This window comes from Seriola dumerili, unplaced genomic scaffold (genome assembly GCF_002260705.1).
Source record: "Seriola dumerili isolate Sdu_G_001 unplaced genomic scaffold, Sdu_1.0 BDQW01000533.1, whole genome shotgun sequence".
In the NCBI taxonomy this organism is placed as follows: Eukaryota; Metazoa; Chordata; class Actinopteri; order Carangiformes; family Carangidae; genus Seriola; species Seriola dumerili.
The window spans coordinates 1,220,603-1,247,382 of record NW_019174788.1 but is presented as its reverse complement, the minus strand read 5'-3'; the positions used below and the strand labels follow the sequence as shown (position 1 = coordinate 1,247,382).

Sequence of the window (26,780 nt, the reverse complement as noted above, 5' to 3'; positions counted from 1 at the left end):
ATGGGAGCACTGTAGTTTTGTGGGAGGGTGAATCGATAAAGTTGTAGGTTACGAATGTTTTTATATATACAGAAAAGGGTATTTTTTCTCTATGAGTGCCACCAAAACATTATCATTAAATTCTACTGAAACGCAACATTACCTATACTTGTCTTCGACAACCTTAAAACGAACTATTATTTAACGAAGTTTTAGTGAAAAGCCACACACCCCTCTCTTGGTAATGGTACAGTCCGATCAGGAGGCCAATGAGGGACTATCCGCACGAGCATCAGCTGTGGTGTGTCGGAGAGGGAGAAACTTCCCTCACTCCTCCTCCCCTGCTTTCTTTTTCCCAAATTCTCCCTGAACACCTTTTTACTCAGTTTCTCTGAGGAGCAGCCGCAGACACAGCCACCGTTGCCTCCGTCAACAGGCTGGTAATTTGCCGGGCTCTGCTTTATTTTATTTTATTTATTTATTTTTTGGTCGTATTTCTGGTCCATTTGGGCGCTCTCAGGAGGGATCTTGCCCGGTTCGTTCAGGACATCGGGTGCAACTGGAGTGACTCGACCAAGTTTCCCCCCAACCCCCCCCATTCTGCCTGAGGAATGAGAGGACCGCCGGAGAGGAAGAGCAGAAACTCGCATGTTTGAATGAACAAAAGACAGGAAAGCGTGGGTATTACCGCCGAAATGGAGGAAAATACAGTGCCAGCAGCAACATGTAAGTCTTTATGGACGGTAGTCCAGTCTACCTTAGAGCAGAGTCTGTCTTTAAAATAATTTGCACAAGTGCTTTGTCATTCATATCCTTTGTTACGTAGTAACAAAATTATTTAAGATGTTATCTAGCTAGTGTCAACTTCATAGCCCAGCCCATGTAGGGCTTGAGAAACAGTGTTGCAGTTAAGGAGAAGCGACGGAAAGTGTGGTCGGCATTAATTTGTCTGATGAATTATGAATCATCCATAAGGAGGTGCGGATAGAGACAGCCCACAAATCATACAGCTAACGCAACTTTCTTGTCCTCCACAAGCTTAACACAAGTCAGATTTTAATCTGTGATGATGAAAAGGTGATTTATCAATTCGGAAATCCTTTGATGATAAAAACAAATCACTGGTGTTGATCATCAGCTGACTGCTAATGACTGTCTTTTAAAATGTATGTTGTGATTTCTTTGGCAAAGAGCTCAGCCACTGGCGTTATAATAACACACTTTGCGCTAGATGAGGTAATGTGACTATAGTCCCATCCCATCCCCCTCCTTATGTTATGTTAAGATCACTACTATCATGATGCAGTCACAGGCGGTCTGGCATCCCTTCCTATCTCCTCTTTGCTGCTGCTCTACCAGAAGATGTAGTGAATAGTTGTTTATGCGCAGGTGCAGTCAGGCTTCTTTTCAGTTGGTGCAGAGATGCATCAACCAACTCCTGAAATCAAGAAAATTTTAATGAGATCAGCTCAGGGCCAAAGTGCAGGATAAAGACTCCACCTTACACTCCGGTCAGATCCGGCTTAGTAACAGGTTTATTTGTGCAATTACTAACTATGTGATCCCGTGACCATACAGTTTGAGGCCAATGTCATGTCTGCTCACTCAGCCAGTCTCAGTTCGAGACAAGATGAAATTCCCATGTTGGAAACCTGCCGGTGCGACGTTGGTCTTGCAAGTCACAAAGCTTTGGGCAAATGTTTGAAACTCCACGCCAAAGCATTGTGCACTGACATGTTGACTGTTTCTGGAAATAGAAGGGGGACTCACAATGTGACCCCTTCCTTCTGACAACAGAAAACTTCCTTCCTGCTAACAGGGGGCTTCATGGAGGGAGGTCAGCTTGTCTTGGCTCTGCATCAAGCAGGAGAAGACTCATGCATCCACCCAGATTGTGGGAATCAGACTGGGGTCTCTTTAGACAGCAGTCTTTACATAGCAAAAGCACTAACATCAGGCCTCTTGTTTCATGTGATGTAAAGTATGTCAATCAGGCCATTATGCTTCTCATGCTTATCGAGAGTGATCAAAAGTTGTTTTTCCAGCTTGCTTTAATAAGTTACGCTCATCAGAGCTCTGACATTTCTTGTGCATAACTCAAGGACAGAGCGCAACATTCGTCTCATGATGTTACTCTCATGTGTTTTTACACATCCATACAGCTGCATCACATAAGGATGGCATTCGGAACATAGCTTGAACACACAATGTTGCTCTTGAGCAAGATCTTTACCAGAACATGAAGGGTGAAGGGGAAAGGGGAGTAGCACACCCATTACTAAAAACCTTAGATAAAAAGCCTGCCTTATCAACCCACAAGATTGTGCTTTGCAAACATAAAACACCCTTTAGCAAGATATTTAAACCTAAAAGCAGCAACTTCTTTTACTGAAATACAGCCTCTAAAGAAAGCTCACTGGATCCGTCTTGGTTGTGAACCAGATGCCCTTGCAGTGGAGCTGCTGAAGGCCCAGCCCAGCATTGTGAATATCTGCTGTCAGGACTTTTGGAGAAGATCTTCTAATCCCTCTTTTCTTTACGCAGGCTTTCTTCTCTCTGTGCTCTGTGTTCTGACCCTCTTTGATAGTCAAATCTCCATACCTGAACAGCTAAACTGTGACCAGCTGAGATGAATAGAAACTTTTATCTTCCTGTCCTTTGTGATTAGCCTTTTCTAGTATATTCACAGGCATACACAGGCAAATACTTAACTGCAGGTGCAGTACGTATAACATACTGTGCAACTGTCAATGACCAATTATGTAAACTTTGTTTTAAGCCAAAAAGATGAGCTGCGTCACGACAGCCATAATTAGGATAAAGAGCCTCAGCAGTCTGACAGGGAGGCAGATCATAGTGTATAGTCCTCGTCTATTGTGTGATATGGAAGAATCAGCCGGCTTTGGCTGTCAAGCCTGTAGTGAACAGGATCAGTCACCTACACATCTTCAGCCGCGGGAGTTGTTATGCAATCAGGGGAATATGTGCAACCGTGTCCCATTTTTGGAGAGAGGCGCTTTAGTATCTTTGTCAATTAGCAGTGGGCTGGATCCCATGGGCCCTCCAAGATTCACTGCCTGATAATAACAGAGGGGAGACATTGTTTTTGTGCAGGATTAAATGTGAACGGTGTGGAGGTGAAATGGGTGTCATAATGAGATGTTCTGCAGGAGATACTGCATATGACTCTGACAGGTTAGACACATGTGAAACCACTAATGTTTGAAATGTGTCATCAAGCAATGTAACATCCTCTGTTACATAGAGCATGAGTACTCTACCTCCATGGCTGTATTTGTGGGAGTGCAATAATGTTGCATGCTAGCTGCAACACTACGTGAATATAAATTTTACAGTATTGGTCAAGCAATAGGCTTGGTTATGCCAGTATTCTCTTGCAATGTACTGTTTTTTTGTCTGTATCTGAGAGAGAAAATCATGGTACAACATTATATTTATCCTGCTGTTCTTGCTGTTATTTAATCTAATTAATACATTACTCGGTAGTGCGCACAAAGCGGACCAACCTATGTCAAGGCTCCTACATAATCCATTTAATTCAGCATATATGGCACAGTTTAGTTTGTCAATCAAATGGCATTTTAATCCTTGTTACCTTTTTGAAGAAATGACAAACTGCATTTGTGGCTAAAAGGATTTAAGTAGCAAACAGAGAAGTATTAAACTGTACCACACTCTTTCACAAGATAGAACTTTTCTTTTAGATGTAATTGATCATTCCTCTAAAGCTACTTGCTGGTGTAGGAGACTGGGGGCTTCCCAGTTCCCACTTGTTCAGATATGTTCAAAGCCCACATTCAGCGCATATTATAGAAGGGACTGAGCCCTGTCCTTATGAGGTTTAGGGAGAGACGAGAGATGAACAGAAACATCTGAGTCACAAAGAACTGACTGAAGTCATGCCAGCACTGTGGCGCTGAGGTCTGCTTTTAAAACTACAGTGCAGTTTTTAGACAGTGACACATTTTCAGCTGTTTTGGCTCCTCTCTACGCCATTACACTGGATTTAAAATGAAACACCAACTGAGGTTAAAGAACTGAGTTACAGCTGTAAGAGTGTTTGAGGGTGTCCACATCATATTGGTTTGAACAGTGTTGGCATCTGCATCTCTGTGTTGAATTGTTTTTTTTTTTTTCATCCCATTATGAGCAGCACAACGTGACAGTGGTAGGGCTACAATTCCTGTACTGTTCAAGGCCAGAAGTTAAAGCTGAAAGTTGGCACTTAAACTGCAGAGTCACTGTTGCATTTCAAATCCAATATTATGGGGTACTGAGCCAGAAAAATGTCCAACGTAATGTCCAAATACTCAAGGGGGGCACTAAGTATGCAAGTATGCTCATATTCTCCTGGTGCCAACCACGAGAAGGAGGTGATTCTCTATTATATAAAGCCTTTAATGCATAATATTAATCCATATATTTGCAAACTTTAGTATGTGCATGTTTGTGCTTATATATAAGTATCAGAGCAGGAAGCATTCCTTTTGGCGGAGTGCAACCTTCCTGTTAGTTCCAGATAGTCCAGTTCTGAGAAATAACAAATCCAAACAAAAGAGGGGACTAAAGTTACAAAATTAAGACCAAAAGAGACAAGAAGAAGGCAAGATGAGCAGTAATGTGAAAAATGTGGGGGGAAAAAACAAAAACTGTCTTCTTCGGAACTCTCCACATAGAGGAGGCATCACGTCACTGTTGGTCCACTCTGTAACACCGAGATGATGTAAATCACACTGCCCAGACACTGACCTCTCATAAGGGAATAGAGATGGATCTCTAACGGAGCACTCTGGAAAGGCAAATCATACAGAAAGCCTTCCCATTAACAAGCACTCAAAGTGTGCAAACTCTCAGACTCTGCAGTATTCTACCAGGAAATGGCTGCTGAAAGTGGTCAATACGTGCCTGCTGCCACAGTTCGTGTTTACTCTTGTATACGCTGGTGAATCCTTCATGATGGACATGACTAAATTGAGATTCTGAAGGTCTTTAATTTCAGAGCTCCTATTTCACTTTGTAAGAAACTTGATAATAACAGTGTTTACTGTGAAAACATGGATTAAGTTAGGATTAGAGTTGAACTTGCTTAGCCTTAAACCACCTCTAACCCGTCTGGTAGCTCAGATACTACAGGGACTCTTTGTTTGTGTGGTCTCAACTCAGTCTAATACATTACAGCTAATGTCACTTAAATGCTGATAATTAATTGACTATGGTAACTCAGTCCCATTATGTGTGTTATTAGTCACATTTATAAAAATGTCTGGGGGCTAAGGTTGTAATAAATGAAAATGGGTCAAAAATCCTTGTTTTGGCCCAAGAATGTATATGGCTTTTGGAGAATGTCCTTGAAGAATGATTTATAACTTCTCTTCAACGCCTTCACCTCCTTTAGTCTTTTTCTTCTAACAAACAAGACCCTTTGATATATAATACAGTTGATCACTCAGAGAGCTACGTCTTGTGAAGGACCACCTGTGATTTGCTTTCAGCTGCAGGACTAAAAGCTGGCAGCAGAGCTCCAAATTATTTGGGGACTAGTAGGCGTGTTGTTGTATAAAGGAAAATTATATGGTGAAAGCCAATCAATTGACCCCCTGGCAGTCCAAACTGTATGAAGGTGAGACTGCAAGAATTTGCTGAGAAGATTGACAACGATCGAGGTTGCTTCAGTCTGGAGCACATTAGCCTAGCTTAGCACAAACGCCAGACACAGGAGGAAACAGCTAACCGTGCTCTGTCCAAAGGTAGCAAAATCCACTTACCAAGAAGAATGTATATTTCTGAAAAATGTTGAATTATTCTTGTAACTATAAGAATGGGGAAATTGGTTCCAAGATGAAACACATTTATAACCAATACATTTACAGCACCAAAGCATGACGGAACCAGAACAACAAAGGTGCTAAGTGTGTTCAAATTATTGGACCAAGGAAAACCAAGGTTAGTTTATTTATAGATCATACTCATGCGCAAAGACATTTCAAAGTGCATACAAAATGCAGTTTAAGACATAAAAACAAATAGAGAGAATCTAGGTCTAAGTTTGGTTATGGATGCTGCACAGCTGCTGTGGCTCTGCAGTAAGACAGCGACTGAATGCCAAAGACACATGCCGTTCTTACTACTAACCCCCTCACTTTAAAAGCACAAGAGGCCCATGAAACGTACACATGTGCTACTCGGAAGGCATTCTTCTTCCTCTAACCCCTTTCTGACTTTCAGTCTCAACTGTGACATACGTTAAGAAGGCTGATGCTGCAGTGCTGTGGCCTAAATGTATTATCAGTCAGCTGTACCACCCTTCTTCCTGGGACACTAGAAGAAGGACAAGGGGAGGGAAGTCTTGATTTGGACTGTGTCGCTTGTTCCTGCCACCTCCATCAAGTCTGAAAATATCCCAGACATGTCTGCTCTGTGCTCTCTGGTTGTCTGAAAGTTCCAGTCACCAGACCTATCTGCTGATATTAGACCGTCCTTGTTCTGGCTCTTATACTGTAAACACATCTTGATCTCCCTAAACATTCCTTGGCAGGTGTACCATATTTAACCCGGAGTCATTGTGCAGCCCATTTTTGCAATTTGTCGTTCTTGTGCCTGTTTCTAAGATATTTAAAAACATTGTGGATCCTGATCGGAACCTCATTACTAAATGAGTAGATGGGAGTGGATGTTTGCCTTTTTGTAGTTACCTGTGTTTATGAAGACTATGAGTGGACCCTGTTGCCCGTAGAGAAAGACTGGGTTTTTGTGTGGGGAGACAAAAATCCAGTTAATGATAACTGTTGGGTGTAATTGTATGTTGAACATTCACAAGATTATGGCTTGGGGCAGAGTTTTTACTTGAGGTAATGTTCACAAAAATAACCATTTTGAAACAAGGTGACAAACAACGGCCCGGGGAGTTACCTCAGACATGAATGCACACAGCCACGCAGACGGACACACAGATGCTAAATTCATTCAGGGGATTAGAGATCTCAGATCTTTGCAGGGGCTTTGAGGACCAGTCAGACAGAGCTTTGTGAGTGCTTACCTGACCGACCGCAGGCCATTAAATCCCACTGTATATACTTCTAACCTAATATGAATGTAGCTCAACATAGCTCCATTTCCTTCAAACTAAACAGTGTAGCTAGTCATTAGCTATAAATCTTGGTCACGTTGCCCTTGACGGCTCGGTGAAGCATTGTTCTTCTAGGGAAATGGATTTTGGCATTATCATATTAGTTTTAGATTAAATAGGGGGTCATCACAAACTAAATTACAAACGATCAAACTCTTCCAAAACTAGTACAAATTGGTTACATCCTATTCTGCCTAAAACTGGCCCAACCCCCCCCCCCCAATTGAGACTAGTTAGAATTAGATCATGCTGTCACTTCCCAACCCCCAAAGGGGACATCAAGCAGGTTGCCAGGAGCAACTGTCTGGCATGCCGATATAATGCTTTGAGTTATGAATGGCAGCTTGTGCCTGTGCGGCCCAGACATCCAACCACATTCTCTAATGCCAGCGAGAAAGGCTGAAGTTTGGCGGTTCTTGACACTTCTCGACCACCACTGGTCAGGCTGTCAAGGTTACTTATTCATTTATGTTGGAGTGTGTTGGTGGCAGAGGGCAGATGCAGGGTCCCCAGAGAGCTGCTGCTAGTTCAGATAAGCTGAGCGTTTTCATCAGCGCGGAGGCTTTGGCACCTACGCCAGTGCAGGAGAAGAGCAGCAACTAAATGCTAGGCATTGTCCTCTGCCTGGGCCAGGTGATGGGATGAGAGTTGTTGCAGTCACTGACAGAGACATTAGTATTCACTGACCGATTGACATGCCATGAAGGAATGCTGTCTTCAGCTTTATTGGCTGGTATGCAGAACCACTTTTGTCTTTTTAAGGCAGATGTCAGTTGTAGCCTGATGACAGGGTTCATCAGTCTGCATCAGATATCTCTAACCTATTCTTTTTTGTGTTGTTCAGTTTAGAGCTGAAACTGTTATTGGATTAGTCCATCGAAAAAAAAAAAAATCACAAAACAATTTTGCTGCTTATAAGTTCATAAATTGATCATCTTTAGGCTTTGGAGTGTTGGTCTGACAAAACAAATTGTTTGAATATGTTATCTGTGCCTCTGGGATATTGTAATGGACATTTTTCAGTATTTTTTAATCAGATAAAAGATGAATTGATTCATTGAGAAATAGTCAGCAGTAGATTTGAGACATTTAGAAGGCAAATCAATTAATTTTAAACAAAGAATAGTGTAATCCATAATTTTCATTAATTGCAGCGCTGCTGGTATACAAGTGCTATTTGTGTGCATAATTTAATTATCTTTTTCCCAATTCCCATTTCAGATGGTAGTCCTCAGTTGTAAGCACATCTAATGAAAACTTTGCTCTCTAAACACACAGGTCCTGGTCAGGCGTGGAGTCAGTGCTTGTTGTTTACACTGCGCTTCCTGTGTGTCTGGGCCCCCTTGCCCTCTTACATCACCCTATTCGGTGCAGGAGGGACACAACAGGGTGAAGGGGCGACGGGTTAGGGGGGGTAAGCGATGAGGTAGTTCATTAGTCCCCTGGCCCATCCCAAATGAGATGCAGATCCATTCTCTGTGTTTTCAGAGTTCCTCTTTTCTTTTTTTTGTTGCCGCCCTTTTCCCCTTTCCAGTCTTTTGATTTCACACTCAATACTGTTTCCTCAGCTCTTGTTTGCCTCATTTCCATTTTTCAGGAGAATGTCTTCCATTTACACCCTGTTTACCATGGTTTTTTTTTTTTTTAGAGACTGGGTATATTTAAATTGTACAATGTTGTATTATGAGCATTTAGTTAATTTTGTTGGTGGTCTGACAGTGTGGTAACTCCTTTTCTTATCTTCTTGCCAGGAGACAGAAAGGGTTGTGTTTAAGAGTTCAGCTCTTGGCTTCATAAATATTCCATGCCTTGCTCTATATTTTTACTCTGCACAGTATCTTGGCAAGACGTTGGCAGTGCTCTGGGTGTTGCATTGGGAATGAGCAGCAGTTGTAAGTTGTGTTCATGACTGATCATTATCGTATAACCAAGAGCATTTTAAAGCTTATAATTACTTCTATGTACAGTGAGGTCCCAAAAGTCTGAGTGCACCTTCCCATGTTTCAGACTTCTGGACCCTACTGTATTTTCTCCATATTAGAAATGTCAGCTGTTTTTGTATCCAGCAGTTTGGCAGTTCTGTTGCTTTTTTACAGCTGCTCTCGACCGAAAGTATCCCTCCCTGAGCTGTTAATGAGCAGACACTGTCATATGAATGTGTTGTCACAGTTTGCTGATTCTGTCATACAGTGAGTCATGTGTTTTGTTCTGCTGCAAAAGACACAAGCTTTTCTTGCCCTGATTCATACGTCCCCTAGTGAGGTTGAACAGGTAGAAAAATAGCTGCGTGATATATTGTCTGAAGGCTGTGCTCACAACAGTTGCCTGTCGGATCCCTGAGCATGTATAGCTGTGTTGATATAAGAACTCCCATTATAATGTAGGCACATGCTATTGCAAGGACATATCCTGTATTTTTAAATACTTTTATCATTTAATTCTTGTTATTTTGACATAAATATTCATACTCTTTTATCAATATAATTAAAATAATTAAACTGGAAGGGCTGTTGTGTCGTGCAGGTTTAGAGGTGACTGTTAAATGGCACTGAGGCAGGACTACATGGAGAAGCAGGCTCTGCAGTTTGTATTTATAACCTGGCCCAGCAAAATATGGTGTGAAATTGGATTTCTGCTAAATCACATTTTCTGTGACAGCGTTACCAGCTGTCCCAGTTTTAACTTAGCTTTTTATTCACATTGTCATCAGCCAAACTGTAAAGTAGTAAATTCCTTTGTAATTATACTTTGGGAGTGAATGTACAATGGTGCTTTTCTGAGACTGCATCACATTTTTCGCAACCCAACCTTTTGGAATTGCTAACACATTTTGTCCAACCAGACATGTCCCTGACTAGGAAATGGCAACTACTTACCTGCTGATTCTCAACCTGCCGTTCAGCTCCCACACTGTGCTCATGCATGCATGCATACACCCACTTCTGCAGGGGTTCCTTTTCTGTTTCTGCTGACTTTTACAGATATCTTATCCTATTGTATCACTTTTTGCATGTAAATGGGTTCAGCTGAGTGCCTCAGGCTTTGTTTGACACCTACAGCTGGAGAGGCCCCCATAGGGAGACATGAAGGGGCCAACTAAGCTGTGGTGCAGGGTGACAGTGTGATGTTCAACCAATGATCACACACAACATGCTGCAGATTCCTGAGCTTCCTCTGACCCACTTCGTGGGGTCGAATACCCATTAGATACTCAGTGGGAAGGTAAAATAAAAGCAATCACAGTAGGACAGCACCTTTAGGTGCTCTATTTACTTTCTATCACAAGCTTAGTAAGATATGATGCTAATAGTATGCTAATGTAATGGCAGCAATGCTTACAGTGTTATCATGTCCTCTCTTGAAAACTTCAAGCACCTAAAACTTTGGTTTCAAATCTCTAGTATTTTTTTATAACATTTTATATTTGTGCCTTAATAAGCATGATCAAAGTTAAAGTTTGAAAAAACATTTAGATTTACATTCACTCTTTTGGTAGATGCCTTTATTCAAAGAACTTACAAGTGAGGGACATCACTCAAGCTTCAGTGCAGTAGGAAACCTTGGCATAAGTACTACATCTATTTAATAAGTGCAAGGAGATCAAGTAAAGAAGTGCATTGAAAGTGCATATTAAATGCTAGTTAGACATGTTATGGTGTTAAAAGTGTTAGGAGAGGAGGTGCTCTCAGAAGAGATGCGTATTTAAAAGATTCTTGAAGACAGAGAGGGACACCCCTGCTCTGATAGCATTGGGTAGCTTGTTCCACAATCGGGGAACCACAGACAAGAACAGTCTGGACTGAGATTACCTCGTGTGCAGGGATGGCAATGCCAGATGACATTCCTTGGAGGAACGCAGTGGCTGAGAAGGAGCATAAGGCTGTATGATTGTGTTCAAGTAGATGGGTGCAGGCCCAGAAGTTACTCTGAAAGGAAGCAGTAGTGACTTGATTTGATTCGGGTGGCAATGGGTAGCCTTTAGACAATACATCTTTAGACATAAAGTAATGAGTTTATTACTCAAGGACTCAAACGATTTTTATCAGGGCTGTGGAGGTATGGCGCCATTTACCTGGCATGATACACATACAACCCAACAGCTATCATCAGATTCTGATAACTATTTTGTAAAGCTATGATTTGTATGTGGAAGCAGGTCCCTGCCAGCTTCACAGCAGGGAGAGGAGCACAGACAGAACTCAAATGGATAATACCCCTCATGGATAATAATTGTGTACGACCAAACTATTCAGGAATGCTAGAGATGAACTAGTGGCATACACCAAAACCTTCAGCCTGCCTGAGATGTCATCAAGCTTGTGAAATGCTGATCAAATGTTTGTCCTGTGTATTTTTTCTCCCTGGCTTTCCAATAATAAGTCACATCAAAGTGATTTTCCATGTTCAGGCTTGTTGGAGACTCCAGCATCTCAGAGGAAGCTGGTGTGCATTGATTTTTATGAATATGAATAATGCAAGTGATGTCACAAGAGGGTGGTCTAATGGCTTTTGCCTGTAGTCCCCTGGGTGCATATCCTCTAGGAAGCTGGAGTGTAAATGTGGTTAAGGGGGCAGCTACTCAGGTGATACAAGCAACCCCCTCTGTTGTAAGACCTGTATTAATATCAAAATAGAATTAGGTTGATATTGCTGTTTATGCAATGATTTCACACTTTTATGGACCACACGGGAACACTGTTATGTAAAACTGGATAATTTGCTTGGCTCAAGTCATTTTTTTTTTTTTTTTATCTGTGACAACAGCCAGAACACAGAGTTTGTGGATTCCTGAACAGATTTTGTCACTGCATTCAGTACGTCTGTGCAAATATTACTTAAGCATTCTCCTCAAAGCACCACATGAGTATGTCCTAATCTTGTTTGCCAGGGTCACTGTGTGGACAGTTTTCCAAACAGATTTGTACTCATCAGTATGTCAGTCTAGGACAGGCAAAAGTCCCCGAGTGATTCAGCTTAGCAGACTTCCTTGTTCTTTTTTTTGTTGAAGGTGCACTGTGGAGGTTTGTTGTAAACAAAGTTATGTTTACATTCAGAGTTCCTCACCAAAATGCATGTTTGTATTCTTCTCGTGTGTATTTCCTCAACATATTTTCAGAACCATAAAAGAAATATTTTAGATTGTGCGTTGATTATGTCCATGTTATCTAGCTTGCAGTCTTCCTCACTGCCTTTGGTGACATATTGTAAGGCTTCTTTTTGTGTGTTACTGCTGGCATCTGTTAATCAGCAGAATGGTGCAATACTGGCAGCAGGAATGTGTATTGCATTGCACACATGCATGTGTGGTATTGTGCACAACACAAACTAGGGCTGAACGAAATGAAATGAAAAATCATATTGCGATTATATTTTTGACAGATATTGCGATATGAGCCACAATTTTAGAGGGAATGATTCGTTTTTGAAATTCATTTTCACTGAGAAAGAAAAAATGCATGCTCCCCCACGGCTGGAGAATATGATCTGTAGGCAGTTGCAGCTCCTGCGATTTGGATATTGCACTTGGCCATATTGTGATTTTGATAATAGTTCGATAAATTGCTCAGCTGTAATACAAACACAGCGGCGACACGGTCTTCTGTGTTTGTATGTAAAACATCTGTAAAGCTCTATAGAGCTGTTAGTGGTCAAAAACTCCACAGGGTAACTTGTTAGTTAATTTGTTCAACCTATTTCTCAAATGAGTAGTTGATTATTTGATTGAAAAAAAGCAAGGACAAACCATTTTGACGATATATTCATGTCTACGCCATTTTTCATGCTGCTTTTCTTACTTTTATATCATAGTAGATGGAATTTCCCTGGGTTCTGGACAAAAAACAGTTACAATTTATAGACTGCATGCTTTATCAAGTAATTAAAACAATTTCAAAAGTTCAAAATTTGTATTACATTCCATGATTTTTTTTCCCATTCCCACTCTTCACCACCAGTTGTCTGTTAGCCCAGACAATTGAGCTCTGCATCAATCAGCCCTTGTATCAGTAGCAGCAGCTATCTCCCTCAGCTCCCATCCCATTCTCCCTCCTGAGAGCTTCAGATTTCATTGGCATTCATTGTCAGGGCCACCAACATACCAGAGTTTGTTACACTCTCATTCTCTTCAACATCGACAGTATAGATCACAGCGATTGTCTCCCACAGTCCTGTCAGCCAGCCAATTCTTTGTGGCTCCAGTTCCCAGGTGTATGGGACAGTGCTTGCAGGATATCGGGCAACACAATGCCCGTCTGTCAGGGCTGCACATGCTCCTATCACCCTTGATACCCTCGCTGTCATATCTGTCCTAAGGGACGAAAATTGTGTAACATGATAAATTCAGAGACAAGGGTTGTGTGAGTCACGTTAGTTGTCACAATGGTGTAACACCTGGGGTTGTGTGTAGCATCGTTTGTTTGCAGACTGTTTTATAATTGCATTTGTAAAAATCGTCTGTGGTTTTTCCCTCAATACAGTAACATGAGACGAGTGGAGGAGGAAAAACTAAGAGCACGTACTGTGACTGCATTTACTGAGGTTTAAATTAAGTCAGTCGAAACCCTTGGTGCTGTGTTGTTATAGACATTGCAATTTAAATTTTTTATTTCATCACTGAATACATAACAAGTACCGACTTTCAGATTTCTTTCCACAAAGCTGCATTTTGTCCTAAAATTGCATTGCAATTACCTAACAAGCGAGAGAGTAGGGGAGTATTCCTCTTCTTCTCTCAGTTGATCTCTCTACCATTCCTCTCCGTCTTTTCCCCTCTCACTGTCATTGCAGTGTTTTGGCTGCTGTCCCGTTGCCATGCAGAGACCACAACAATGGCCCCTCTCTGTCAGAGCACATCGCTGCCCGAGGAATGCTTATTTAATAGTGGCATGCTTTGACAAGGGATACACAATGTCTTGTCTCCCAGCTGAACTCTTTCATAGACTCATGCTGCTGTTCTCTCTCTCTGCCCATCAGGCTTTGTCCATCTCAAGGTCATCAGTAAACTGCCTCCATTTCCCAGTGTGATGACATAGCCGTTCCATGTGCCTAGATGAGCTCAGACAACTTTGCCATAAGGCCTGATATCTCACTGACTGCTACTAAGCGTCTGTAGTTGCAGCAGCGAGAAGCTGAAGCCAATTCATGCAGACCTTTGTTCACCTATATGCCTTTTAGGCTTAATAATAATCTGAGTTTTACTCCAGAGGGAGCAGTTTGTGTGAAAAAAGTTAAATGGCCTGTTTTTTGTGGCTTAAGAAGGACACTGTACAGTTGCATACTCTATACAAAGCTATAATCAATTCTCTTTGAAGTCGCACAGCATTGGTCTCGCTCCTCATTGGTGCGCTCCCTTGCAAACTGTTGAATAGCCCAGCATTTGTATAGTAAATCTTCAGTGCACTTACTGTCTTGATGTGACAGCCCCCTACTGTATGTGTTGTTTTTAGCCAAAGTCTGAATAATTTACAGCATGTTGCCCCAGTGTTTACCTTCAGAGACTATGCAGAAGAAACTGTGCTCCAACATGGTTCCACAGGGAGCACAGGGGTACAGTGCTGAGTGGACAAAGCCAAGTGTCCCTCCCATGAGGGTCTTTGTTTGGCCGTCAAAGCCTGGGCAAACCGATGTTTGAGTAGGAGATTCAAGTTCAACAGCCTGCCAAATGTGCGTCATGGTGCTGCGAGTGAAGCTGCTCTCCCCACTAACCAGCCCAGCTATTCTTTTATCAACAAACTTTGAAAATCTCAGATAGTGCTTGTTTAAATACCTTCTGGGAAGGTGATCACTTACATTCTTTATCCCTAAGCAATTCATTTCACCTCAATGGAATTGCCAGGATGCCAAAAAACAATTATTATGCTTTGTTCTGCCAGGAAGTCAGGCTATTTACTTAGGCCAGTCTGTCGATCTGTCGCGCAGAGCAGAGATGGTTTTAGGCGTAGAGTTAGAAGAGCAGGCTTAAGACCTATTATCTTGTGCTTCTGAGCAAATGGTGTAATCTCTGCAGCAGATAATGTTGCTCAACAACTGAAAGAAGCATTGTACAGAAACAGAGGAGCCTAGATTGTTTCTTTGGCAGTTTTCTGTTTCATTATGTTGTTACAGTATTGAAAACTCAACATTGTCTCATAGAAATCAGTCTTCTTCTTTTAGCCATGCACTCCACCCCTCATCCTAGATGTGGAAGTTTACGTCATCCACACTCAACTACCTCATAGGCCCGGCAGTGAAAGGAATGAAGACTAACTGGTTGAGCTCCATCTGTGTGCTTGTGCCACCTTTTTACCTCGTCCTTTTCTCACTTGTTTTTATTCTGTCTCTCTCGTCAACCAGTTCCCCTCTCAGATCTGAAAACAAACCCTACGAGGCCTGACCCAGAGGGGGAGAGCAGCCCCCCGAAGACGGACAACACCCAGAGAATGGAGTCTCCAGTTAAGAAGGATACAGACCTAAGGTTGACTACTCCCAGAAAATCTGACATCATCCCTCGAACACCTGGATCGCCTGCATCACCTATCCCCAGGTCGAAACAAGGTAAAGGAAAACCAAAGCTTTACACCTTTGAACCATCCATGTCATCTGTATAGAGTTCAGTTGCTTAAACTTGGGCCGAGGCTGAATTTGGCCTGATATTAAGCAGTGCTCTGATAATGGAGCAATTACATCTGCACTCTTGCGGGGTTAGGTCAGCTCTCTCGAGGCAAGGTAATGCTTCGCTATTGGAATAACAGTGACCGCATGCTTTCAGACATGAAGCTAAATCCAATAGAGCTGATGTGGGTTACCTTTTAGGTGCTGGCACAAGCATGGAAGAGAAGGTGCTACATGAAAACAGTGCAGGTTTGGGTTTGAAGATTTCAGGCAGATTTAAATTAGGACAGAAAATATCCCTGTAAAATGTGGACAAATAAGCTTTGTTCCCGAATGAATGGTGGGCAGAGGGAACATGAATAAGAATCCCTTCTCAGTAAGTGATGCAAATAAGGCATTTATTTTGACCTGGCAGTTGCATCATAGCTGTATCCACAAGGCCACCACTTGAACTCCTTGCAGCCACCGGCTAACAGCATATGCAGACTCTAAGGAACATGTTTGAGGGTTTTGGGAGTATAAGCCTCTTTATTCTTTATCCATTAATCCATTCACTGTGGTCTTTATTCCCATAGCGTGAGGTGATGGGGATAAACCTTGTCCCAAAACTATAAATGTACAGTTTAGGGTTTGGATGCCTTGTTACTTTACATTTGCCACATTAGTAATATCAAGACATTTGCCGTATTCTTCGTCTGTCTGTTTTAGAGGAATATGTAGTTGAGTCTAAGTCTCCTGATTCCAAAAATGACCCACACTTCCCTTTTGTCCTTCAGGTTCCTTTTCCGCTTGTTCTGTAAAGCTCATTACTTGTGAGGTTTTGCACCCAGAGGGGTGTGATGAGGATGAAAAGCACTCTGTGGCTCCTTAATTAGTAAAATGAAATGGTGAGGCTTTTAGTTCAGTTGGGAGCTGCAGTTTCTGTTCAGTCAGTGTATTTAGTCACATATCAAACATTTTCCTGTGAAAGCAGTGATTTACATGTGTCCATGAGGACCTCCTCATGCAGGTGCTGTGGAGCACAGTGAAAAACATATTTTGTAAAGACATCTTGTTTCTTTTGTGCAACCATTGAATGAGGCTTGCAAGTCCGACTATACATTACACCCTGTACTTAACCTATTGTGCCCCAATTATGAGTTGAACAAACCTGAGATTTTGAGAGGATAGCAGTGTGCGCATGTGTGCGTGTGCACAGTCCAGAGCCCAAACACATTATAATTAACATGGTGGTGAGTTGCAAACAGCAGCACGTCACACTGACCAAGAAACATGCACGTGGGCTTTCCATTGTCCTATAAATATCAAAGTGGGTCAGAGGTTGTTCTTAGGGGAGGCTGCATGACAGATTATTTTCGTGTTTGTGATTCACGCCTCCCCCTATTAGATGTTGCTGAAGGACGAGTTCCTTTGTGTTTGATGCTGAACATCTGGTCTGTGAAGACTGAGGGGGATGATGAGGCATGAGGGCTCAAGAAAGATCAAGACTGCAGTCTGCGTCAGTGTTTCGCAGTGGTGGACAAGTTATTTCTGGAAATACACACTAAAATGTGTGTATATACAAACATACACAAACATGATTTCATGCATTAGCTGTTTTGATCACTACACAGTTCAAGATAATTTAATTTTGTGGGCTTTAGAAATAAAATATGTCGTATGCAGGAGAAACATCCCATGATTTCTGAAAAATAAATGACAAACTGCAGGATTCCAGCAAAAAAATTCAGCATCATGCTCGGCATGATTCAGCATCATGAAATAAGCAATTACTGCAAATATTGTAGTATTTGAGCTCATTGTCAGTCATTTCCATTTGGATATTCTCTATGAAGTTTTCCCAGGAAGTGGCACCAGTTCCCATTAGAGGATGTATTTTGAATTCTTGAAATGGCTCAGTTCAGTGTTTGTTAACACTGCTGCTCTTCCGCTTGCCTTCTTTCACTGAGTGGTTCCTCCGGGGTATTTGGAAGGAATGTTATGTGTGAGCAAACATCAGAGGTGTCACATAGAGGAGAAATGTATGAAAGTGCTCCCCTGTAGTCATAACATATCACAGTCAAACATGCACACATCCAGATGGCATAGGAGATTTAGTGGGCCTGCCACATGCTACAGCTTTTATTTGGAGGAGATTAGCTTGCCTGTTGAATTTCTTCAAACATTTGTTCTTTGTTTTTCTTGTTTTTCTATAGCTAGAAAATTTAGTACACACACCAGTTTTCAGCCATGTGTTGAGCATCTGTGTTGAAATGTTGACATTGGCCATTTCCTGTCATTGTTTTGAGGCCTGCATTTCCTTGCGGTGACATTTAAAAGTTAAAAGCCTTTTCTGCACAGACTTGGGAGGAGTGAGGAAAACATGTATGCATATAGTTATGTTTATCAAAGGGCAGATTTAGGTACTATTCAGAAAAATATATCCATGTCACAGAACGTATTGTACAAATAAAAGAACATTTACAGGATTCTGAACTAAAAGTTTTAATGGTAACTTTATTGCTTTGTCGATAATTTACTGTTTCACATATATTGAATATTAAGAAGACATTTGCGATGTTCTTTTCTCTCCGTTATGGATATGTTGTGCCATGGAAATTTACTTAATTGTGTAAAAATATTCTCTGCATAACACAAGCTCACTGCAGGGAATGTTTCCAGCTTTAGTCAACTTGACTAACCAGCTTTAATTGAGGTCTTTTCTTAAAGAGTTATTCCGATACTGATACTAGTAAAACAAATACCTAAAGTCCACACCAATCGGATCCTAAGTAATTTACTAATAAACTTTATGGTTTCACACCCGGATAAAACGTCAGTTTTCCCTGAAATCTTTTCTTCTTCGCTGCTGTAAAATAGTAGACAGGAAGTTGCAATGTGCAGACACTGGCAAATAATGTTTTAGAGCAGTGAAGAAGAATCAATTTCCAGTAAATAGAGTAACATTAGTCGTTCGCAAAATGTCAGCAATTTGGCAATATGTTACACTGAAAAGTCCCACCTTTAAAAAGGCAACATGTACAGTATGCAAAGCTTTAATTTCCTGGCGTGGCACTAGTGTTAGGACAACCAGCATAGGAAATGCTATTTATTACTACATTTATTTATTTATTTTAATCATTAACAGTCAAATTCAATAATAAGAGAACGATTCTATGACATTTTTACATAAATGCTTTATGACTAATGGCTGACTGGATTAAACTTGATATAAGTTTGTAAAATGAAGCTTCTCACTTACACATCCTGCCCCTATTTTTCTCCTTTTTTGCCCTTCTGTTCTCATCTCAGACATCATGAAGTCAGAAGAGAGGCAGAAGCTTGCTAAGGAGCGGAGAGAGGAAAAGGCCAAATATCTGGGTAAGTGGAAACAAGGGGAGTTGGGGGCATGTCCTTTACACAAGGAGAGAGTGCCCCCTAGTGTTGGGGCGAAAGAGGTTCTTTTGTGTCTGTGGTTGTGTTGCTACTGGGTTGGCTATTGGCTGCAGATGGCATGCACATGTAGCACAGAAACTTGGAGAGGAGAGAAGACTAGTTTGGGCTTCTGCACAGACTTCAGCAAAAGCCAAGCCTCCATTTTACTACAGACAAGTGAGCATTCCTTTTTTTTTTGCATGCATGCTGAAATATTCATGAAATGTGTTCAAACATTTGCTTATTGTATATTGTTTGACTTTGCTTTTGCTCACCTCTGCACTGAAATGTATGTTAATACAGTTTGAAGTCCTCACACTGACAGAAACCTGTACGCTTTTTACACACTAACAAAAACCTGTGAGCTTTTTGCAGTGTGATGAATATCTCATATGACTTTACTTTATTTGAAATTTGTTCCACGCAACAGCGTTGAGTCATCAAAGCACAGAACCTTCTTCTGCATTTTATCCCCACATAATCTGACAGTTTGATCAATTGGTGCAAAATGTCCTCAGTGCTTTTCACATGGGCCTCACATCAAATGACACAGCTGTATTTTTTTTGTGTCAGTTGTTACATCTCTTTGGCCCAAGTCTTTAGTTTTTATTGAACACATGGCTGTCACATTATCACCCGGCTACACGCTGGTGATGCACTGCTTTGCATGATTGACAGTTGCCTCTGTCTTCTCTCTCACCCCTTCCTCCTGCAGAAGAGCTCAGCAAGCTACAAGGTAAGCCACTCACCGATGTGTCTGTGGTGGTGGTGGTGGTGGTGAAGCCTGTTTTTCAGCACTCTGTCACGTGGATGTCTCAGCTTAATAAAGTTCAGTAGTTTAAACTAGGGCTGGGCAACACACCAAGAACATATCAATAATGAAATTAAATATAGACCCAATGTTGTATAAGTTTGTAAGTTCTTCCCATATGGCTTTGAAAAATCATCCCTTTAAATAAAGACAACACGGAGTCACATGCTTTGACATTATTTCTTATTCATAGTACATCCTCTGATAAAGCAAAGCGGTAGTGAGCACTTATGCTAATGCTTCAGTAAGTGAGCAAATTCTGGATACAAGCTTTAGAAATATATATATAGCAGACTTGTAGGAGATCTGACTGGAGGCAAAAAGTTATATATTTAAACTTTATTGACAGTTTTATATATACAAGAGTTTTGGTCATATTGCCCAGCCCTAGTGTTTCATTCATTTAATCCTCATGGTGTTCCTTGTTTTAAAATCGTGGTTGTTTTTAGTTTTTCTTTATCTTAGAAATTTCAACTAATTGTAAGCTTTTCTCTCACTTCTCAAAAAGTTCATGTAGCCATAGACCGATCATGTAACCAATCATTTATGTGTAAATAAATGTTATTGGTTGTTAAACAATAGGACAGACCGTGGCTGACCATCTGTTCACGCAGAAAAAGATGTTGCGTGGCCTGACTTTGACCTCCGTTCATCCACGTGTTCCAGCTGCAAATGCTACAGAACTCTTGCGATTTCGTATTTAAAGATAACACGTTTGAACCACATGCCACAAAATTACTATGATTACCATCTGACTGGAGAAATTGGGTTTAGAGATGCTTACAGCCAGATTTATCTTGGCTGTGAATATACATCTAAACAACTTTATATTGCCAAAAAGAAAAAAAAAAATCTTGCAGTACAAAACTGTCTGGAATAACAAAATATTTAAATTAGTGTTCACTTGTTTAGATACAGAGTTGAACGACAACTCTTTTTGCAGCTTACACGGATAAATTTGTTTTGCTGTCGTTGTCTCACAGGGCTTTATTGACATGGTAGATAGAAATAGTTAAAAATCATATTTCATCACATTTGCTTTTTATTACCTTGGGACTTCAAGAAAAATGGATGAAACATACACTCAATGGTCTCAATTTTATTAGAGCTTAACTTAATTTGGCAAATGCAGAATAAATTCACAATCCTATCCTCACATAATGCAGGTTTCTTTTAAACTAGCTGTTATCATACTTCCAGTAATGCCGTGTTGTCTAATCCAGCTGTGTGTTAAACAGCAGTAAGATGAGTTTGACACACTTCATAGCGTGGATCAGTCTAATTGGGCGATCACCGGGGCACGCCAGATGGTACGGCTCTGATCTAATACTCTCATTCAGACTTGGATAAAAGATGAGATCCTGCCAAAGCTTGTGTTTACAATATCAGCTTAAAAGAGATCTCGATCAGGAAGACTTATCTCATCAACCATCGTCCGTGGTATTTCTATTTTAATAGTAAGTAAGGAGTCACCATTGGAAAATCCCTACATATTCTTGTTTGTGTGTTATTGGGTCCTTGTTATTTTTGAGTGAAGCTTTGAGAGAATTGCACCAGAGAATTGCCTGCAACAGCACAGAAGCTACTCTCCTGCCCTGTCTGTCTTTGGAGGGGTAGTATGAATACTTCATGCACCAGGGTTTACAGCAGCGCTCTGTTTATGATTATTTAATGATCTTACTATAGTAGGTCTCATTGGTACATGTCAGCACCGATAACCATCAGCGGGGAGTTGAGGAATGCGTTTTTAAAGCCATGTCAGCTTAAATAAATTCAGAGTTGTACATATGTTCATCATTTCAAGCCCTGAAATAGATTCATAAATGGCTGATGATGAGTGGCACTCCAAGAAAATTGAAAATTGTGTTAAATCATGAGCTGAACGCCGTCAGACTAACTCTTCTTAGCATAGTGTAACCATGAAGCCCCCCCCCCCCCCCCCCCCAGCCATTTCCAGCTCATTTTCCTTCCTGCAGCCAGCACCTGTGTAGTCTGGAAAACCATTACAAAACACTGTTGAATGAGTCCAATTCAAACATTCAATCTGAGCGTCACACTGCTACACACTTGATTTGCTTGGAGAGAGTGGGTGCAGTTTTGTCACAATATATGTGTGACTTTCCCTTGTGAGGAGGGAGGAAATACTATGGATGTGGAAAACTGTAATCTATTTTAGCAAGCCTTAAACATTGCATTTGTGGGCAGTTGAGGCAGTTCTCTCTTCCCTCATCAAAAGCACAACGGATGAATTATGAAGCTGTTTCCACTGGAAGTAAAAAAAAAAAAAAAGTGCCTTCTCTCAAGTCGAGGCCATCAAGCTGCGATGAGCTGAGATACGCACTGCAGCAGATATTTCCTTGGCTGCAAGGTGCTGGCAAGCAGTGCCTTGGTATAACTCAGCTTTTTGTTTCCCTCTCTCAGATAAAAGCCCAACTGTGTGCCTGGCAATAAATTTTAACCCTGCTAGCCTCCAGCATCTCTGCAATGATCCGTCACTATAATCTGAAATCCACAACCAGTTGCTTTTGTTGCATCAAGTGCTTTAAAGAACTGAGCCTCTCCTCGTTGCAGAGGCTGATTCTTCATGGAGGTTTTACTTTGTAGTTTAAAGAAATAGGACGAGTTGTGTACACAAAGTAAGGCAGCTGCAAAAGGCGTCTTTACGCCCTCTTTGAATGGCTCAGGGACAAGGAAACGATTTCCATATCAAAGTGTGTGGTTTATTGAAGCTGACGTGCAGGCTTGATGCGATTAGTGTGGTGTAGAAGTGTCACTTCAGAAGTGCTGTATCTGTCTAACTTCACGTCATGCGCTACTTTGTGGAAAAGTCAAGTAATTGAATTTATTTTGCAAACACAAAAGGGGATTGAGGTGAAAGGCAACATAATAATTTTTGAAAGACAGCTGTAGATGTGAAGTAAACTTCAGAGAGGCCTTACTCTGCATATTTTCTTCAAGCTTAAAAACCAAACAAACAGTAATTTTGTGTTAAATAGTGGTTCTCAACGGATATCACGCCACTCGTTCAAGACACAGAATTTTCAAAGAATGCATCTTTTGAAAGAGGATGTGTACTATAGCTATTTGGAAAAGACAGGGACGAGATAGAGAGGTCCTGTGCTTATTTGGTAAAAGCTTACTCTCCTGACCATGTCTTCTCTCCCATTTTAGCTGCCAAAAAGACCCAGTGGCTGGAGAAGGAGGAGAAGGCAAAGCAGCTGAGGGAGCAGCAGCTGGAGGAGCGCCGCAAGAAGCTCGAGCAGCAGCGGATCAAGGCGGAAAAACGGCGAGCCGCCCTGGAGGAGAGACAGAAGCAGAAACTGGAGAAAAACAAAGTATGTTTGGACGAGACAACGGCCTCTGTCGAAAATTATCTATTCAATAGATGATGCTGTATTAGTTGTAGGTGGTAGGGGGGGATGGGGGGGTAGTTACACTTACTGCTAGATACCCGGAGGAGACATGTTAATACCTTCCTTCATTGGAATGGTAGCTCAACAGGGTCAGTTGCAGATGAAGGTATTTATGGTTCTGCTCAAGGACACCTTGGCGATGCGGGGTGCTTGAATCCAGGCTTTTTACTGTGTCACACTGTCCTGCGTGTTGGCTTTGATGCATTTGACAGTGTGTGTGTTCTTGTGTCCTTTCCAGGAGCGCTATGAAGCTGCCATCCACAGGTCGACCAAGAAGACGTGGGCAGAAATCCGCCAGCAAAGATGGTCATGGGCTGGTGCGCTAAGTCAGAACTCCAGCCAGAAAGAAAGTGAGTGTACTGTCCAGCCTGGACACACATCCTCATAAAGTCGCACTAGACAAGGGAAAATAACTGCTCCATGTAGCCGATATGAAGCAGTTTATGCAAACTACCTTGCTGGAATATACTATTAGTGCAGTGTATTGTCTTTTATTGGCTATAGATTCTGTCTGTTGAGGTTTTTGCTCATCATTCAGAAACTGTTTGAGTTTCAGAAAATATTTTAGCATGGGTCCTCTGTCATGCAGCTCACTACTTCCACTGGAGATCCGACCTTATTTTCATAGAAAGATCAGTTATATCAATAGCATACCTGACATCGCTAATTTCTCTTTCAGTGACTGACCTGCTGCAGCTGGCTCATGTCTTTGCAGAAGTTTCTTTTTTTTTCCTCCTAGGCTTGTCCGTCAGCTGTGCTGTCACAGATTTGCAAATGATGAATTTTTGATAATGATTTTCATTCTTTATTAATGATATTGTTTTTTCGATTAATCATTTAGCCTGTAAAATGTCAGTAAGAATGTTCCCGGATTTCTCAAATCCCAACATGATGTTTTCACTTTGCTCCTTTTGTCCAACTCCCAAATGTCTTTAATTTACCATCCTATAATAAGACAAGTAGAGGATCCTCACATTTAAGAAGCTGAAACCAGCAAGTTTTTAAATTTTGTTATTTCTGATAGTTTCTTTTACAACTGAACCATCGAGGTAGATCTGAAGCAGTGTAGCCTGAAATTACTGCGCTATCACCTCATTCAGGTGAATAAAGAAATTAATTTTGTTGTCTGCTTCTTAATCCAAACAGTGAAATGGATAGCTTAGTTTGGTCTACAGTATTTCATGCTCAATGCTCAGTGCTGGGGTTGGCGTATAATGCTGCCAGGAGCACAGTCAGGAATGCTGCCCAGACAGATTTGGACAGCACTGAGCACTTTTGTTATATTTTAATCTGGTGTGTCTTTGCTGCATCAATCACACTCCTCCACCTTAATATACCAGTTCCTCTGATGTATAAGCTACTTCCTCCCTGTCCTTGCCGACTGTTTGCCTCTTAAACATTAGTTCATGGTCATTAGCCCCTTATCATGATCAGACTGTATTGATCGCACACAAAGTGAAAATGTATTCAGCTGCTTCACTGAACCGGCTGCATTAAGCAGGCTTCTATCGACTAGCAGCTAAAATGGAATATGCTGTCTGATTATGTTTAATTTGAGTTGATAAATGTCCTCATAGTGCAACAGTAGCTGCAGAGACCAGGTAATGCAGAAATGATGTGTTAACAGCTTGATAGATGCTTCTGTCGCTTTGTTCCATCCTCCCGACTTGAAGCTCTAAATCTGAAGAGTCCCTAGTTGCATCTTACGTCATGTAATCGCCTCTGCCATATGCCGGGGGAATTATTGACACTGAAATCAATCTCTCCCTTCCTTCCTCCTCCTTCCTCCCTCCCTCTTCAGCCTGCCCTCTGTCAGATGATGAAAGCACACAAGCGTAAACAGGCTGCAGTGGAATGGCTGAGAGTTCAAGCTGCTATTTAGGAACTGCTACAAAGTACCCACGTTGGCCTCTGTCAAAAGAGCATGCTGTCTCATGTCTCCTAGTCTTTTGTGTTTAAATGAGGACATTCATGCTCTGCCTGCTTCAGTACCTCTGTTGCTGTAATGTTCTCTGAATCATGTCTGACGACATTTGGGGAAAGAGTGTGTTCATTTGATTGCAGTGTATTAAGGGGATAGAGAATTGGGAATTGATGCAAGTATTGCAGATGGATGGTTTCACGGATTTGAGATTTTGCTCTTTTCTGAAGCGCCAGTTCACGTCATCAAGCCTTGAAACGAGTACATGTTTCCCAGCAGTTGCTTTCCATCACTTGTTTGGTTGTTATGGTTATTCTGAGTTGTGTTTCACTGGGATTGCGTGGTGTCTTGTGAAGGTTCTTCCTCGGTATATCTACTTGCTTTTTTGGAATTGGAATTGTTGTGAAGTGAGCATGAACCTTAAAAGGATAATTTCACCCATATCACAAAAGAAGCAACCTTATTTTCTCACTCGCATTGAAAGATGACATGTAAAATATTCATTAGCAACTTGTTTTCCCAGATAAGATGCCCCGGTTGCTCTGAATAATCCATTCAGCTCAAGCAGTTCCAGTTTCTACTACTACTTCTCTACCTAAGAAACAGTGTCAATGGAAACGGTTGACACTGCACTGTGTGGATTATCAAGAATAATAGGGACAGAGTTTCTGGAAAGAGATATCAGTAATGAACATTTTAAAAGGTCATTTGTCCATTTTTTAAGCACAAGCAAGAACACATTTTTTTTCATTCCTATTGTATTGATATCATGGTAGAAATCTCAGAGACACAGCTCATGTTTTTATTGTCTTGTGAATGACTTTGTAACATGTTTTTAAAAGTTTATTATTTATTATATATTTCAAAAACCGGGACAAATAAAACCAAAACTATCTGCAATGCTAAATGGGTTAGAGGTTAAAGAGGAAACAAAAATCTTGTTATTTGGGTGCACTGACCCTTTAAGAATTATAATAACATGAAATACCATTTTTGAAACACATGTTCTGTGCCTGCCTGCGCACCTAAAGGCTAGTTGAAGTGAACAGATGTCGTACTGTGTGCGTGTATGGACTGTAAAGCAGGGGATGTTGTTATACACACGGTCAGCACATGGGAATTTGCTTTAATGAACATTACTCACATTACAAATACGTAAGTGTAGTTGCCTTTGCAGTGAGTGGGTGTATGTTTGTGGGGGCATCATTTGAGCGTAACGCATGACGCCACCGAAGTTCCTCCTCTTCCTCTCAACCATGTGACCTGTGTGAACATCTGTGTGGCGCTCTTTTGGCTTCTTAGGCAGATGCTCTGTGTCAACGGTCAACCTGCCCAAACACGTGGACTCTGTTATAAACAAGCGACTCTCCAAGTCCTCCGCCACGCTCTGGAACTCCCCCAGCAGAAGTAAGGCAACATCTGGAATGCCCTCCCCCCTCTCGTTAAATGTGTCCATCACTCTGCCACTGCCAACATCTCCGAACCCGTCCATCATTGTCCTCTTTT

General features: G+C 41.4%; 1 protein-coding gene across 6 annotated transcripts in view; it reads left to right on the top strand.

Annotated features, from left to right (window-relative positions):
• The first annotated feature begins 326 nt into the window (after nucleotides 1-326).
• Nucleotides 327-26,780, top strand: part of map7d1 (MAP7 domain containing 1) — a 40,616-nt gene continuing 14,162 nt past the window's right edge. For 3 of the 6 annotated variants that reach the window (XM_022764391.1, XM_022764387.1, XM_022764386.1), the window contains exons 1-7: nucleotides 327-705; nucleotides 15,458-15,658; nucleotides 19,007-19,075; nucleotides 19,845-19,865; nucleotides 23,112-23,275; nucleotides 23,592-23,703; nucleotides 26,577-26,681. In XM_022764391.1, coding sequence (XP_022620112.1) covers nucleotides 636-705; nucleotides 15,458-15,658; nucleotides 19,007-19,075; nucleotides 19,845-19,865; nucleotides 23,112-23,275; nucleotides 23,592-23,703; nucleotides 26,577-26,681 — 742 coding nt within the window. In that variant the 5' untranslated portion in view covers nucleotides 327-635. The remainder of the gene's footprint in view (nucleotides 706-15,457; nucleotides 15,659-19,006; nucleotides 19,076-19,844; nucleotides 19,866-23,111; nucleotides 23,276-23,591; nucleotides 23,704-26,576; nucleotides 26,682-26,780) is intronic. The other 3 variants (XM_022764388.1, XM_022764389.1, XM_022764390.1) reach the window with 3 other exon arrangements.